The 16141-nt window shown below is 39.9% G+C and overlaps 1 protein-coding gene across 1 annotated transcript in view; it reads right to left on the bottom strand.

Annotated features, from left to right (window-relative positions):
• Nucleotides 1–16141, bottom strand: part of PTPRQ (protein tyrosine phosphatase receptor type Q) — a 377099-nt gene that overhangs the window by 155619 nt on the left and 205339 nt on the right. The window contains exons 31-36 of the mRNA XM_066589856.1: nt 15398–15679; nt 13930–14211; nt 12620–12904; nt 10320–10502; nt 7991–8092; nt 1520–1640 (exon numbers count right to left, since the gene is read on the bottom strand). Of these exons, the coding sequence (XP_066445953.1) occupies nt 1520–1640; nt 7991–8092; nt 10320–10502; nt 12620–12904; nt 13930–14211; nt 15398–15679 (1255 nt within the window). The remainder of the gene's footprint in view (nt 1–1519; nt 1641–7990; nt 8093–10319; nt 10503–12619; nt 12905–13929; nt 14212–15397; nt 15680–16141) is intronic.

The raw sequence follows: 16141 nt of genomic DNA, 5'->3' as shown, positions 1-16141 counted from the left end.
CTCACATTACTATGTATAATAGTACAGGACTTGTACCATTTTTTGGCTCAATTGGTGCATACTATGCCAGCCATGAGGTGGCTTATGGAAAGGAAAGGTAACATGTATAGTGAGTTGTGCTACATTTATCATTCTGTGTGGGTCATTTGGATAAATACTGTCTTTGTCAACAATATTCACGCTTTAAATCTTTTTCATTATGTATATGTTATTTTCAGTAGTTAGAGGTGAAACAGTTCAGAGACGAAACACTTGACAAAATGAAACAGGATTACATTTAGTTTGGCCACATGCTTTGGTATTTTACACAGACTGAGAAGTTCTATGATGCAGATAAAGGAACGAGTAATTAGGCACTAAGCATTTCAGGTTGAAAACAGGTAGTTTCATAGAAATATATCATGGCATGATGGTTATACATAGTAGCATAACTTGAAGCTCTAGGCCCTCAATGTATATTAAACTCAGAGCCCCCACCTACTGTGTGCAATTTATAGTACAAGTGTCCTCATATGGAATGGAGGGAACTTTAAGGCCCCATTATGCTCCAATGCTTGAGTTTTACCACAAAGTATGCATCCCCTAGTGGAATACCCCAATGCTAAGAAACCATACATTTGAATCTGACAGTGCTTGAATTTCCTACAACTACACAAGTTATATGATGCTTAATGCACTTCCCCATAATGATTTCCTTTCTACATTAAAACATGTTAACATGTTTGAAGTTTTTCAGAACTTAAAGGGGTTTTCCTGGACTTAAATAAAAATGACCTATATTTAGGATTCGTCATCAATATCAAAAAAATGGGGGCTCCAACTCCCAGCAACCCATTGATCAGCTGTTTGAAGAGGTCACTGGGCTCCAGCAAGCCCTGCTGCATCCTAACAGCTCCTTTCGTAATGATGGTATCTGGCATTGCAGCTCCATCCCATTCACTTAAATGGGACTATGCTGCAGAAAGGCCACTACACTAATTAATTGAATGTCACACGCCGAGAAAGAGGCCGCAGCACTTGCCAAAGCGCCAGTCTCTTCAAAAGCTGATTGGCAGGGGTGCCGGAAGCTGGACTACTACCGATCTGATATTGATAATCTATCCTTAGAATAGGTCATCAAAATCTATGTCCCAGAAAACCCATTTAAGAAATGTGAAATAAAATTGACTGAGGGAGTGTAAAGTAATAAAAAACCTTGAACTTGGGGTCATTAATGCTATCTTTTCTCCTTAGGGAGAGCGCCTAGAAGGTGAGTAAGTGAGGAGACTTATAAGGCCATTCATGCTCCTCTGGGTAATATGCAAATAAGGGAGATGGAACAATACCTCTGCAGCACCATCTATTAGAAAGGCAGCATTCCTGTAAGTCAATGTTAGACTCTTTATACAAGCCTTGTAACAATGACTGAAAATTGGACTCTGAACTTAAAATGTCTAATAATACTGAATAGTAGGCTGTACATAGACATGCAACACATATTAATATAATGTGAAATATCACCTCATGTGTTTTGCCTTACCAGATATACAGTGTGTAGAAAAGTATAATTCCATTTGGCTCCAGAGGTGGTAGCCATGATAACTTCACAAGTGCACTGGATAACTGACTTACACCAAGGAAGCGAGGAGGAGTTGATGGTGCTGTAAGGATAAAATACAGGGTATTTACATGAATGAAAACTAACACACTTGGCTCAAAACATCCAATGAAAGGAAACATTAAGAACCCATGAACAGGTATTTGAACTCTATCAGCTCCAATGAGGCTGTGTTACTTTCTTGGCTACAAAAATGAAGGACGATTTTTCATGGTAGTATTAACACATCTGTTTCTGTGATTCAATGGAAAGTACGATTTCATGAGAACACAGATCAGTAGGCATACCACAGCCCTCTGCTTAATATATTCGACAAATTCTGTGTCGTTATATTTTTTGTTCCAATAAAAGCAAAATCTGTTTTATAGGTGTGAATGCATGTAAAAATAAAGTAATTTGCAACACAATTCCACTGGGGGAAGAAAGCTGGAAATAATTATTTCAAGCTTCAAGAGGTGGGAAAATTCCTGCTGGGCATAACATTGAGAGATCATAAAAATATGGGATTGCATGCAGGGCTTAAACCATTCCACGCTACCCGACATATAACACACTCTGACGCCACATTATTAAACAGAAAATAATACATATGTCAACTATATCTCCTCCGTCCCGCAGTCCCAGACCCATTCATAACTTGCATGATTCCGGAGGGCATGCATATATCTCTAGCTTGGAAATTAAGCTAAAAATATACAACGAGGGGAACTTACTAGAGAATTTTTCTGATATTTGGGCCAACAATTTTGAGGTAGATAAATCTAAAATTTACTTGACTTTTATTTCTTAGAGCTTCATTCCAAAGCAGACTTAACATTTTGGGTTTTAAGACTAGGTTTTACATATCATACAATTACATTTTAAGGTGGCCATACGCATAAAGAAAAGTTGACTGTACCTGACGATTTTAGTGGGAGCAGAGGATCATTTAATGTGTATGGGGATGTTCCTATTCTCCCCAAAGGTAGATGTCTGGAAAGAAAGGTGTGGCTATACTGGGTTTCAACATGCTTGATCCTTTTGTTCTCGAAGGAGATAGAGATAGCTGGCAGTGGTTAGTTCTCCTCTTATAGTAACATAGTTTGTTAGGCTGAAAAAAGAGATGTCCATCTAATTCAGCCCCATTGTTAATCCAGAGAAAGGTTAAAAATCCCAATGAGGTAGAAGCTAATTTCCCTCATTTAAGAGAGAAAAAAATCCTTCCTGACTCCAATTCAGGCAATCGGAATAATTTCTAGATCAACAACCTTTCTCAAGTGCTCAGTGACTAACATGTCATATTCTAATAGTTGAGAAAGGCATCCAGGCCCCTATTTAACTCTTTTAGTGAGTTCACCATCACCACTTTCTCAGGCAGAGAGTTCTATAGTCTCACTGCTCTTACAGTAAAGAACCCCCTTCTATATTGGTGTAAAAACCTTCTTTCCTCTAGAGGATGTCCCCTTGTTACTGTTATAGCCCTAGATATAAATAAATTGTGGCAGAGATCTCAGTATTGTCCCCTGATATATTTATACATAGTTATTAGGTTGCCCCTCAACGGTCTTTTTTCTAAACGGAATAATCACAATTATGATAACCTTTCAAGATATTTTAGTCCACCCATTCCACTAACTTAGTTGCCCGGCTTTGAACCCGCTCAAGCTGTGATATGTCCTTCATGAGTACCAGTGCTCAAAACTGTACTCAGTATTCGACTCGGTGACTTGTAAAGAGGAAGAACAATGTTCTCATCATGTACGCCTAGACCTCTTTTGATGTACCCCATGATCCTATTTGCCTTGGCAGCAGCTGCCTGACATTGGTTGCTCCAGTTAAGTTTACAGTTAACCAAAATCCCCAAGTCCTTTTCCATGTCAGTGTTACCCAGTGGTTTCCCATTTAGTGTGTAATGATGACATGTATTTCCTCTGCCCATGCTTATAACCTTACATTTATCAGTTTTAAACCTCATTTGTCACTTTTCCGCACAATCCCCCAGCTGATCCAGATCTATTTGCAACCACATTCTGTCTTGTGTTAACTACTTTACATAGTTTTTTATCATCTGCAAATATTGCTATTTTACTGCACAATCCTTCTACCAGCTCATTAATAAATATATTAAAAAGAATAGGGCCCAGTGTTGACCCCTGTGGTACCCCACTAGTAACGGTGACCCAAGCAGAGTATGTACCATCAATAACCACCCTCTGCTTTTTATCATTGAGCCAGTTACTTACCAACTTACCCACATTCTTATCCAGACCAAGTATTCTTATTGTATATACCATCCTTTTATGTGACACAGTATCAAACGCTTTGGAAAATTCAAAATATACAAGATGCTTTGACTCTCCCTGGTCCAGTCTAGATCTTGCCTCCTCAAAAAAGCTGATCAGATTGTTTCGACAGGAGTGACCCCTTATAAACCCATGCTGATATGGAGTTATACAGCTATTCTCATTGAGCTACTCCAGGATAGCATCTCTTGGAAACCCTTCAAACATGTTACCCACAATAGAAGTAACACTTACTGGCATGTTATTTCCAGACTCACTTTTTGACCCCTTTTAGAATATCTGCACAACATTTGCTATGCGCCAATACAGAAAAAATGATGCAAACAGCACTACTCCATTATACCAATAAGGTGGGACTGTATTCTCAAGTGCCAGCCACAGAAGGAGCCTGGACCACACGACTCCAAAATAGCACTGCAAGAAAGTAAAACTGCGGCAGCAGAAGGTGATGCAGTTTCAATCAAACGTCTTTATTCATCTACAGCACCCATGCAACGTTTCCATCAAATTACAGATCTTTGTCAAGCATAGTCACACCCTAAGGTACACCCCTTATATAGTAGCTAGATTAAAAACAGATACAATTCAGCTGCCAGGTGATTATACAGCTTTGCTTACTGAATGTCAGTTGCCAAAGTCGCGCGGGATCCACGGGTGCCCGCACATGCGCAGTATGTAATATTGGGACATAGGCTCATTCAGTACTTGTGAGCTCATCAATGCAATATGGCCGAAGTCTCGCGGGACTTGTGAGTTCCTGCGCATGCACATTAGCTGTAACATGACGCTGGAGGAGCCGGACGCCATGGAAGATGGACGCATATGCTTCCCAGGAAGGGGATTTAATATCCAGCTGAATTGTATCTGTTTTTAATCTAGCTACTATATAAGGGGTGTACTTTAGGGTGTGACTATGCTTGACAAAGATCTGTAATTTGATTGAAACGCTGCATGGGTGCTGTGGAGAAATAAAGACGTTTAATTGAAACTGCATCACCTTCTGCTGCCGTGGATTTACTTTCTTGCTATGCGCCAATACAGTGACGCAAACCCTGTCACTATAGAGTCCTTAAAAATAAGAAACAAGTGTCTTTCTATCACATTAGTTAGTTTGAACCCGAAGGTGTATGCCATCAGGAACCCGCAATTTGTCTATTTTAATCTTTTTAAGGTGGCTCTGCACTGCTTCCTGATTAAAACTTGTGACATTTAGTGGAGAGTTTACTTTATCAGGTCTCAGTCACACGGGCGCATTGGCACCCGCACACGGGCGCCGATGCGCCCGTGTGACTGACACCAGCAGACGGACGTACCAGCAGACGGAGGTACCTGCAGACGGCCGTCTCTCTGCAGCACTGGAGGAAAGAACATGTGACCGGCTTCATTGCCGGTCATGTGTTCTTTTCGCCGGCGCTGCAGAGAGACGTCCGTCTGCAGGTACGTCTGTCTCCTTCCTGCAGTCACACGGGCGCATCGGCGCCAGTGTACGGGTGCCGATGCACCCGTGTGACTGAGGCCTCACTCTGCATCTCATCTGACATTACATATTCCTCTGCTAATACACCAGAGAAAAAACAATTTAGTCTATTTACTTTTTCCTTATCACCCTCTACAATTTTTCCTACATAATTTATTAACCCCTTGAGTGGCAGGTTTCCTACCACCCTGTCGTGCCCACCAGGGCAGGTTTTTTAAAATGGTCTAATCATTGAATTTCAACTAGTTTTGCAGTTGCGTCTCAAGAGCCATAACTTTTTCATTTTTCCATTGACATGGCCATATAAGGGCTTGTTTTTTGCGGGACAAGTTGTGATTTTTTAAACAGGGGGGAGGAAAAAAAGAAATGGGGAAAAAAGAAAAAAGGGGCCATGTCATTAAGGGGTTAAATAATGTATTAACTTCCTTCTCTGGGTCATTACGACGCACATGGATACCACATGTGTGATTGTATTTTTGATTTTTTACAAAGTAAAGGGAGACAAGTGGTTTTTTTATTTTTTTTATAATTTTTTTACTTTTTTTTTTTTTAATTTTTTTAAAATTTTTTAATTTTTTTTGTCCCTTTAGGGGACTTCCACAGGGACCCATCAGGACCCCCTGATCACATTCCGGGGGTCTGATGGTGACAGCCCTTTACATGCTGCAGTGACAGCCCTTTACATGCTGCAGTCACATAGACTGCAGCATGTAAAGGGTTAACACAGCAGAGATCGGAGGTTTTCTCTGATCTCTGCTGTAAGAGCTAGTACCTAGCTGTCCTCTGACAGCTAACAACCAGCTCTCCCTGCCACAGAGACCATCGGCTTGCTTCTGACAAGCCGATGGTCTCTATGGCAACCTGTAAACAAAGCAGGAGGTTGCCGACATGTCGGCAATATCTTCTGCTGGTTTTTCAAAGCCCTTGCTTTGTTCTCTGTGGGGCTGTGCAGGCAGAGCACACTGTCACCGCTTGTGGCATTGTGCTCTGCAGCTCCCATAGTGATACATAGCCCGGAAATCTTCCGGGCTATGTTGCTATGAGCAGTGGAGCTCGTCACGGAACTTTTCCGGGCGTGCCACTCAAGGGGTTAAAGGGTCAACACTTTCAGTATTAATCTTTTTCCTATTTATACATCTGAAGAAAAGTTTAGGTTAGTTTTATTCTCTTTAGCAATAAGTGCCTCTGTCTTTACCTTTGCTACTTTTATCTGCTTTTTGCACAATTTAATTTTTCCTTATATGTTTTAGTGATTCTTCAGAGCCATCTTGTTTTAGTAGTTTAAACGATTTTTATTGTTATTGATTACTCCCTTTACATCTTTAGGGCTCAGTCACTCAGGCGCATCGGCACCCGTACACCGGCGCCGATGCGCTTGTGTGACTGACAGAAGACGGCCGTACCTGAAGACGGACGTCTCTCTCCAGCGCTGATGAAAAAACACATGACCGGCAATGAAGCCGGTCACATGTTCTTCCTCCCGGCGCTGCAGAGAGACGTCCGTCTTCAGGTACGGCCGTCTGCTGGCTGCAGTAACACGGGCGCCGATGCGCCCGTGTGACTGAGCCCTTATTGGGCCACATTGGTTTACTCCTACTCCTAATTCCTTTATTCCTGTAAAGTATGAACCGCTCACCAGTAAATATTTTAAATCTTTTTAAACATTTCCCATTTGTTGTTTGTACTCCTATTTCTGAGGACGCTGTCCCAGTCAGTAAGGTTCGGTGCATCTTTAAGCCGACTGAACGTTGCCTTCCTAAAGTTTAGTATTTTTGTAGTTCCTTGATAAAACTCTCCATTGAAAGACAAGTGGTCATTTATTATATTATAGTCGATATTTCCCAGGTACCCCCCCAACCTGGACCCATGTTAACCTGTCAGGTCTATTAGTTAACATGAAGTCCAAAATGGCCATGTCTTTAGTTGCATCCTGTACAAGATGGATAAGGTAATTATCTTTAGTTATTGGCAGAAGTTTGGTTTCAGTTTCCCAGTTTATATCCACATAGTCAAAGTCTCCCATAGTAATTACCTACTGTGATATGCTACTTCATCTATTTGCCTCAGTAATAGATTTTCAGTGGCTTCTTTTATATTTGGTGGCATATAGAAAACTACTATGAGGATTTTATTATTTTCTTCCTCTTTGTATTTCTACACATAGATACTCCACATGTTCAACTCTCACATATATCTTTTTGTAGTGTGGGCTTTACACAGGATTTTACATAAAGACAAACCCCTCCCCCTTTGTTTTTTACAATCCCTTTTGCACAGTCTGTAACCTTGTAATTTCACTGCCTAGTCACAGTTTTCATACAACTAGGTCTCAGTTATTCCCACTATGTCATAGTTTTCCTCAGACATTATTACTTCCAGTTCATCAACCTTGTCCACAGTTTGTGTCTGGTATTACTTTTTAGCCATTTCAAGCAGCTGGATAAGGCCACTTTGCAGCTGTACATATAAGTTCAAGAGAAGAAATAAAAGGAATTATATAGAATGATATTCCTCCACTACAGAGTTCCTGTGGAAGTCTATATTAGATGAAAAATAATGGAACCATTATGAATGGGGATACAGATGTTTTTACAATATATCATTTAATTGAATAAGTATTACTTATGAACTTACCGTCTTCCTCTGTAGTGATGTTGACAGCATCACTGTGAACACCTTCCCCTTTCACTGTACTGGCAGAGACTTTCAGAATATAACTGGTATGTTTTCGTAAACCTGCATGCATTAAAAAATGGGGTTACTGATCATTGCGTATTCTGTGAAAATAGCACAAAGTCAAATTTTTCTAGAATACAGTGAACTGTAACTTTGATTTCAGCATTCTAATTATTTCTAATGCAAATCTCACACTGACAAACTGTATGCAGTTAATGGGGGTGTCCAGCTTTACGCTTTTGATGACCTATCCTCAAGATAATACGGATCCCCATTATTAACCCCTTTAATGCCACAATCAATGTTGATCACTGCATGTATCAGATTAACAGAGAGAATGTTATCAGCTCTCCACCACCCAATTACCATGGGCTGATGGGTTGTTATGGAAACTAAACACCAGTAAATGGTCTCCAGGTTAGCTATGGCTTGTAATTGTAAGGCCTAGTTCACGCGGGCTACAAAATATTGCTACAAAATCATTGTATGTTTTGTGGCCTGAAAGAACCCATTGAAAACCATGGGCTTCACATACATGCGTTTTGCAGCAATGATTTTGTAGCGAGATTTTGTAGCCAGTGTGAATGAGACCTAAAGAATACAGATAATACACTGCAGTACAGAAGTACGATAGGGTATTATCCAAGTGATCATAGGATCACAGGTTCAAGTCACCTACATGGACATAAAAAAGGTAAAAAAATTAAAATATTTTTTAAAAATTCCATACCAAAAATAACCCGCATCTTTACAGACTTTTCTAAAAAAAATTTAAAATGCATTATTGGTATTGCCACATCGGTAGTGAACCTGTACAATAGATTGAGCATACTTTTTCTCTTGTAAGGCAAATGCTATAAAAAAGGAACCAAAACGCTTTTTTGTTAATTTCACCTCTCAAAAATATGCAACAGAAGAGATTTAAAAAAACCATATCTACTCCAAAATGCCACCAATTAAAATACAGCTCATCATGTAAAAAACAAGCCCTCACATAGCTCCAATTATGGAAATATAAAAAAACGTATAGGTCTTTGAATACAGCAATAGCAAAACAAATTATTTTCTAAAGAAAGGCTTTTTTTGTGCAAAAGTGGAAAAATCTTAAATAATATGAAATTCTGATATAATTGTATAAACACGCAGAAAAAAAGTATTGTCATTTATGCCATGTGCTGAATGTCCTAAAAAACACAATGGCAGGGTTGATGTGTTCTTTTACCCTCTCCTGCCAAGAAATGAAGTAATACAATGCACTATGTATCCCAAAAATGTATCAATAAAAACTACAGCTCACAATGCAATGAACAAGACTTCATATGGCAATATCAAAAGAAAAATTAAAAAGCTATGGCTTTTAAAAGGTGGAGATGAAAATCCCCCAAATTAATTGTGTCCTTAAGGGCTAGGTGCATCTATACACTCTATTTAAAAAAAAATCAATGTGTTTTTGGAAACGAAAACTTTTTGTAATTGGCTTTCAGTAAAAATTTCTGATTTCTCTGCTTGAACTATTTTTCAAGGAACTGGAAACTGAGGACTAAAATCTTAGCAAATTTTGTCAGTCAGAGTAAACTGACAGTGCCTTCCCTAGTCTACTCTCCTGTTGGGAACACGCATTCACTGCTGTTGAACTGAGTTATTACAAAGGGCTGTGTGACAGTATTGGGTGAATAGTGGAGAAGATCAGGGAGACCCAGCTGGTGCATTTTCATGAAAGGAGAAAGACCAGCTGATCAGTTCAGGGAATGCCCCTGTGACAGAAACATAAACATAGGAGAGCCAGCAAACCCAATATGAGGCTTTCTAAATGCATGAGAAGGAAAACTCAATACAAAAAAACAGGTAAGTGAATCATTTTTTTCTGCAAGATATGCATGTATTGATTTTTCATGCACAAAGGTTTCCATAGCCTTTAAGTATGAAACTAATCCCTGTCTGTAAAGGGTTACATTGGTGTCAATGCCCTAGGTACTTTATTTACACTATCCTCCATTATTTTCATGTGCATATGGGTTCCTTATTAAATTTAATAAATGTAATTATGAAAATCTCGGAGCAGACTCAGAGTGATCCCAATCTTCCCCTCCCCACAGACATTGAAGATCATGGGTCCCTTACCAACCACCATAGCCATGATATACTTGATTTTAGTCAATAAGCAGCATTTGATAAGTACTCTAACTGGCCAAAAAGCTGAGCCCCAATACTGGCACAAGCCCTCATACACTACCCTAGTGCCCAAATGGTCAATCCATTCCTGCATGAAACATAATTATGAAATTACCTGTAATAGTCAGTGTCAGATAAGATGTATCTGTAGCCCTCTCCACAGTGCCATTCAGCCATGTTATATATACAGTATAGTATAATATTATTCCATTAGGTATAATTGGTGGAGAATATGATACAACAATTTCTGTTGAAGATACATTTCTGTATGTTATATTTTCAGGAGCGCTGTCTGGTGCTGCGGGAATAAGTTGAAAACTAGTTAAACTCAATCATTACAAATGAGAAATAACATGTTAGCAGAATTACTGACATGAGTCCAAACATGTAGCACAAGACAAAGAAACAAACAATGACATTTCCTTTACTGTATGTAGCAAGTATATAAGCTGTATGGACATTTTCATGAAAACAAATTGTGATTTCCAACATGAATTAGGCTTGGTTGGTACGAAGCCACTACTTGCTTGATAGCTGTATAGTACATGCTTATCATGCCAGGTTTCGTAGGAATGAAAATGTAAAAAATTATTATAGTAAAGGAGACAGAAGGGCAGAGTACTGAAAGGAATACAGAGCTTTGCCAGTTTCAAAATGGATTGACACTACCTCATTCCAAACTTCTCCTATTACTCATTAATTTTTATAGTGCAGCATGCTGCAGTATACTATCCACTAAAGATAACAGGTAGAGATGAGCGAGCGTACTCGGATAAGCACTACTCGCTCGAGTAATTTGCTTTATCCGAGTATCGCTGTGCTCGTCCCTGAAGATTCGGGTGCCGGCACAGAGCGGGGAGCTGCAGGGGAGAGCGGGGAGGAACAGAGGTAAGATCTTTCTCTCCTTCTCTCCCGCCCGCTCTCCCCTGCTCCCCGCTGCGACTCACCTGTCAGCCGCAGCGGCACCCGAATCTTTAGCCCCGAGCACAGCGATACTCGGATAAAGCACATTACTCGAGCGAGTAGTGCTTTTCCGAGTACGCTCGCTCATCTCTAATAACAGGTCATAAGGGATCCATCATGGATCCTGTAAGGCCTCGTCCACAAGGTAAGGAAATCTGACATGGATTTCAATAAAAATCTACATCAGAAATCTGTGCATTTTTGGAAAATTACTTTCATTTGAAAATGATGCCCCAGTCTGACTATGTAATCCCATTTTCACCGTTGGCCGGTGGTTCAGGGGATGAAGGTTAAGCCGGTGGGGCAGGCGGGAGCAATGCAGTCCTGGGGCTCATAGCAGTCACATGGTCTGCCTTTATTAGAAGCATGCCCCTGTAGTAGGGCAGAAAAACTTTGGTTTTAGGGAATTTGGGAAGTTTTGTATATTATAAAAACAAAAATAAATTGCTATTTCTATCCTTTTTAAGAGCTACCTTTATCTATTTCACACTTATTCCTATTACTTTGTATCCTTGAATTTCCCGTTATATTGTTTAGGTATTCATACACCATCTAACTCCCCATCCAACCAGTTATGTCCTGCTCCACAGTGGAGAAGATTTCATTGTCCTTTACTGTGAGAAACAGTTCTTTAGAGTTCATAAGTATTGGCTAGATATACTATTTACACATGTAATGCTAGGGCCAAACAGCAGATGATATAGAAATGTGCATCTCATATTAATATAACTACTAGAGATGAGCGAACCTACTCGACCACGCCCCTTTTTCACCCGAGCGCCGCGATTTTCAAGTACTTCCGTACTCGGGCGAAAAGATTCGGGGGGCGCCGTGGGTGAGTGGGGGGTTGCAGCGGGGAGTGTGGGGGAGAGGGAGAGAGGGCTCCCCCCTGTTCCCCCCTGCTCCGCCACGCCTCCCCCCGCCCCCCGAATCTTTTCACCCGAGTACGGAAGTACTCGAAAATCGCGGTGCTCGATCGAGTAATTACTCAAAACGAGTATATTTGCTCATCTCTAATAACTACCAAATACAAAAACTACAGAATTTCTGGTATCTTTCTTCCCCCAGAGCATAAAATCAATATTAATCCTAGCACACATTTTATATTATCACTTTTTTAATCCTTAGTTTAGGTCTTTTTATTTTAACAAATTGACCTGCACCGTATGCAAATCAGTCGAGAAGAGTCATCTGGCTGAGAAAAGTCACATGGCGGGAGATAACTTTAGAACCTACAGTAATTGCAGAGATATATGAGCTCATTAGGAAAAGAGAGGGCATTAGTAGTGATTGATTTTTTATCCCCTGTTTGCAAGTGAAGTTAGTTTTGCTTAGTTGATACACACATACGCCAAGTAATTCATGGGTTAGGTCAGCATACATATTTTGTGAGTATTGTAATGAATTTAAGAGACATTCATGGCAAGGGGATTAAAAATATGTACAATTTACCATCTTCACCAGTTCTTACAAAAAACAATCTACTTGTCCTTGGTCCAGGTCCCACAGATGTACTTGCACTAACTGTAATACTGTATTCACTATACTTGTTGAGGCCACTAATTATTGCAGGATGCGTACTGCTGTTATAATGCTGGGCACTAGTCGCAACACCAAGACAAGTGATAGTGTAATACTTAATAATGCCATTGGGAGAAGAAGGCGGAGAGTAGAACAGTTGTATGGAAGTAGAGTTTAGAGTTCTGTAGGACAGGTTATATGGTGGATCGTCAGGAACTGCAGAAAGAACACAGAAATGAAAGCAACTATTTGGATATTTACATACAATAAAAGAAACATATATTATAGAAAACAAACTTTTGAAATAATCTGCAATACAAAGCCTAATATCACTGTTTAACGAGTACAATATTTCGTCTACACTCTACACATCTAATTTCTATATGTTACAGGCTATAGCATATGTAGTTAGAACACTCATACTTTATTGATACTGATTTTACCCAATATAGGTAATTCACTCAACTGGCAAATTTAAGTTTACTTCGGGCAAGCAGGCATGTACTCGAAAATGGCTATACTCGCTCGAGTAATTTGCCTTAACGAGTACGCTCGCTCACCTCTTAAAAAGAACAATACTTCCCAACATTGCAGTCACATACTAGGTCATGTATCAACGTTTGTACAGCAGTTATTCGGCATGGTTGCATTGAAAACACTGTCAATCAGCATAAGAGCAAAGTGTATAAAGGGAAAGGCTCCTGTAACTTTACCAGCTCAAATAATTTTTCACATTTGGGTGAGTGAATATGGAAAAAAAATGCCACATATAATATTTTCCTTGACACTGTGCCTGGGTGCTGGTGTTTTTTCTTTTTTTTGCGCCTATGAAACATACTGCAGTATTTCATCCAGGAAAATACTGTAAGTCCGATGGATGGCCCTCATTATAATGAATAGGGTCCATTGGACACTTTTAGCATCTGGCATAAGATGGAGGTAAAATTGTAATCAATGTTTACAATATAATATGATATGTAGTTATGTAGAGAGCAGTATTTCCCAAACACCAGTCCATAAGGCCCGCCAACAAGTCATGATTTGAGGATATCCTATAGAGAGAACATCTGTAGCAATGCCTGAGGCACTGACAATAATCACATCACCTGTGCAATACTGAGGAAATCCTGAAAATGTGAACTATTGGAGAGTTGTGAGGACTGGAATTGGGGAAACACTGATAAAGAGTAACAATAATCATTACTATAAAGACTTTCCGCTTCCCTCTATAAAGAACTTACCATCTTCCATAGTGGTCATGTATAGGATTTCACTGGTTTGATTTCCATCTCCATGTATGGTGTGACCTGATACAACAACTTGATATTGGGAATGTTTTTTAAGATCTGACAAGACGATTAATGAGTCATTGCTTTTTGTTGTCATGGAATGAGAGGAATTCCAGTAGTTAATCTTATAAAACAATATTATTCCATTAGCAAACATTGGTGGCTGCCATGTGAGTAACACTCTAGTGGATGATAAATTCCTGTATAGCAAATCATACGGTGGACTGCCCGGAGCTGAAAATTAAAAGTGCATTATATATTTAGCAATAATAATAACAACAGTTCTTTAGTAGCATCTAATTCACTTCCTCATAGACAAAGAGTAGTTTAATTTCTGATAAGGCTTATGGAAAACCCCTGCTTTCGTCACACATACAAAATGATCAACAGCCTTCTCTATATAGAAACCAGGAAAGCTGTCAGTCACCGTATGTGGGCAGAATCTGCAGAACTACCGTGTTTCCCCGAAAATAAGACCCTGTCTTATATTAAGTTTTGCCCCCCAAAAGGCACAGGGTCTTATTTTCGGGAAATAGTTTATTTTACTTACCTAGCTCTGATTGGTTCAGCGAGCACTGCTCTCAGCCAATCAATGCAGGGCTCGCTAAACTAATGCAATGGCTGTAATTGGTTCAGCGAGAGCTGCTCTCAGCCAATCAATGCAGTGCTCGCTAAAGCAACACGATGGCTGTGATTGGTTCAGTGAGAGCTGCCCTCAGCCAATCACAGCCATCGTGTTGGTTCAGCAAGCGCTGCATTGATTGGTTGAGAGCAGCACTTGCTGAACCAATCAGAGTCAACACTTCCTGGTGGCAGGATTTATGAATCCCGTGACCAGCAAGGGATGTTCTGTTGACAGCCGGCGGACCTACAGAACCTCAGAGATGAGAGGGAGGGACCTGGACAGCGGCTGCTAGATAATGTAGTCTTTTTTTTGTTATGTAGTCTAGCTAGGGCTTATTTTAGTGGTAGAACTTATATTTCAAGATTCCCTGAAAATAGCCAAAAATGAGGGTATAGCTTATTTTAAGAGTAGGTCTTATTTTGGGGGAAACATGGTAGTTGACTTTGGCCATGTTCACATCTACAATGGAGGCTAGCCCAGCTCTGTAACATGCTTCACTATTTCATCTGGGAAAATACTGGAAGTCCAATGGATGGACCCCACTATAATGAACAGCGTCCATTAGACGCCTTTAGCATTCGGCAAGTTCCAGCCAGATATGGCACTTCTAATTTTCCCTTTGCTCAGCTCCTATGATAAAGCCAAACAACAGAAAAGTAAAGTTCAAGTGTGAACAAAACCTTTCTCTGTGATTTTCAGCAGCATTGAAACAGGTTTTAATAAGAAAATAGTGGATGAAACTCTATATGCTCAGCTTGTCCCCCTTTTTCCCACCCTACAAACATTTATACTTACCCGTTTCAGATGTCTTTACTGAAAGTATTGGTGTCGATTGGTTTCCATGTCCAAGCTGAGTGTAAGCTCTAACAGAAATCCTATAAAGAGTGTATGGGTTTAAGTCAGTGATAGTGAAGATTGTTGAAGTTGTGTTTTGAGCAAGTATCACGGTTGAATTTGTATAGATTATTTCATAGTGGGTAATGATGCCATTAGGTTCTGCAGGTGGTGACCACTCCAAATTGATAGCAGTTGCATTAACGCCAGCTGAAAGCAGATTCTGAGGTGGTGAGCCTGGTGCTGGAAGAAGATAGATTACATATGCATTACCAGGTAAATAAAGATACAGTTACATGTTACAATTCTCTTCCACCATGAATTACCAATGGCTAGCTCTCAACATAAGATTTTTTATAAAAGTACAAGTATCAGACATACTTGAAATTATATGTACAGATATTTTGGGCATCTGTGCCTATAAAATGGCTTACGTTCGGATAATGTGACTGGCGCTGTCTCGTAATTTGTCTCCATTACCTGGAAGGGTCTGTGCCACTATATGGGAAGACGTAATTGCTGTTTATGGAGAACTGTTAATATTACTTATGAGGGTCTGTGGCTGTAACCATAAAAAAAAGCCAGTGTCTTACTGTTATGGACAGCTGTGGCTGGCACTGTTTTGACAGACTTGTAAAAGTCACTGTCACTACTGTCACTGCTTTCTAAACAGATAACTCTGAAATGACTCCCAGAATGCCTTTT

The sequence above is a fragment of the Eleutherodactylus coqui genome, chromosome 2 (genome assembly GCF_035609145.1).
Source record: "Eleutherodactylus coqui strain aEleCoq1 chromosome 2, aEleCoq1.hap1, whole genome shotgun sequence".
In the NCBI taxonomy this organism is placed as follows: domain Eukaryota; kingdom Metazoa; phylum Chordata; class Amphibia; order Anura; family Eleutherodactylidae; genus Eleutherodactylus; species Eleutherodactylus coqui.
The sequence above is the reverse complement of the archived record's forward strand: the minus strand, read 5'-3'. Positions and strand labels throughout refer to the sequence as shown.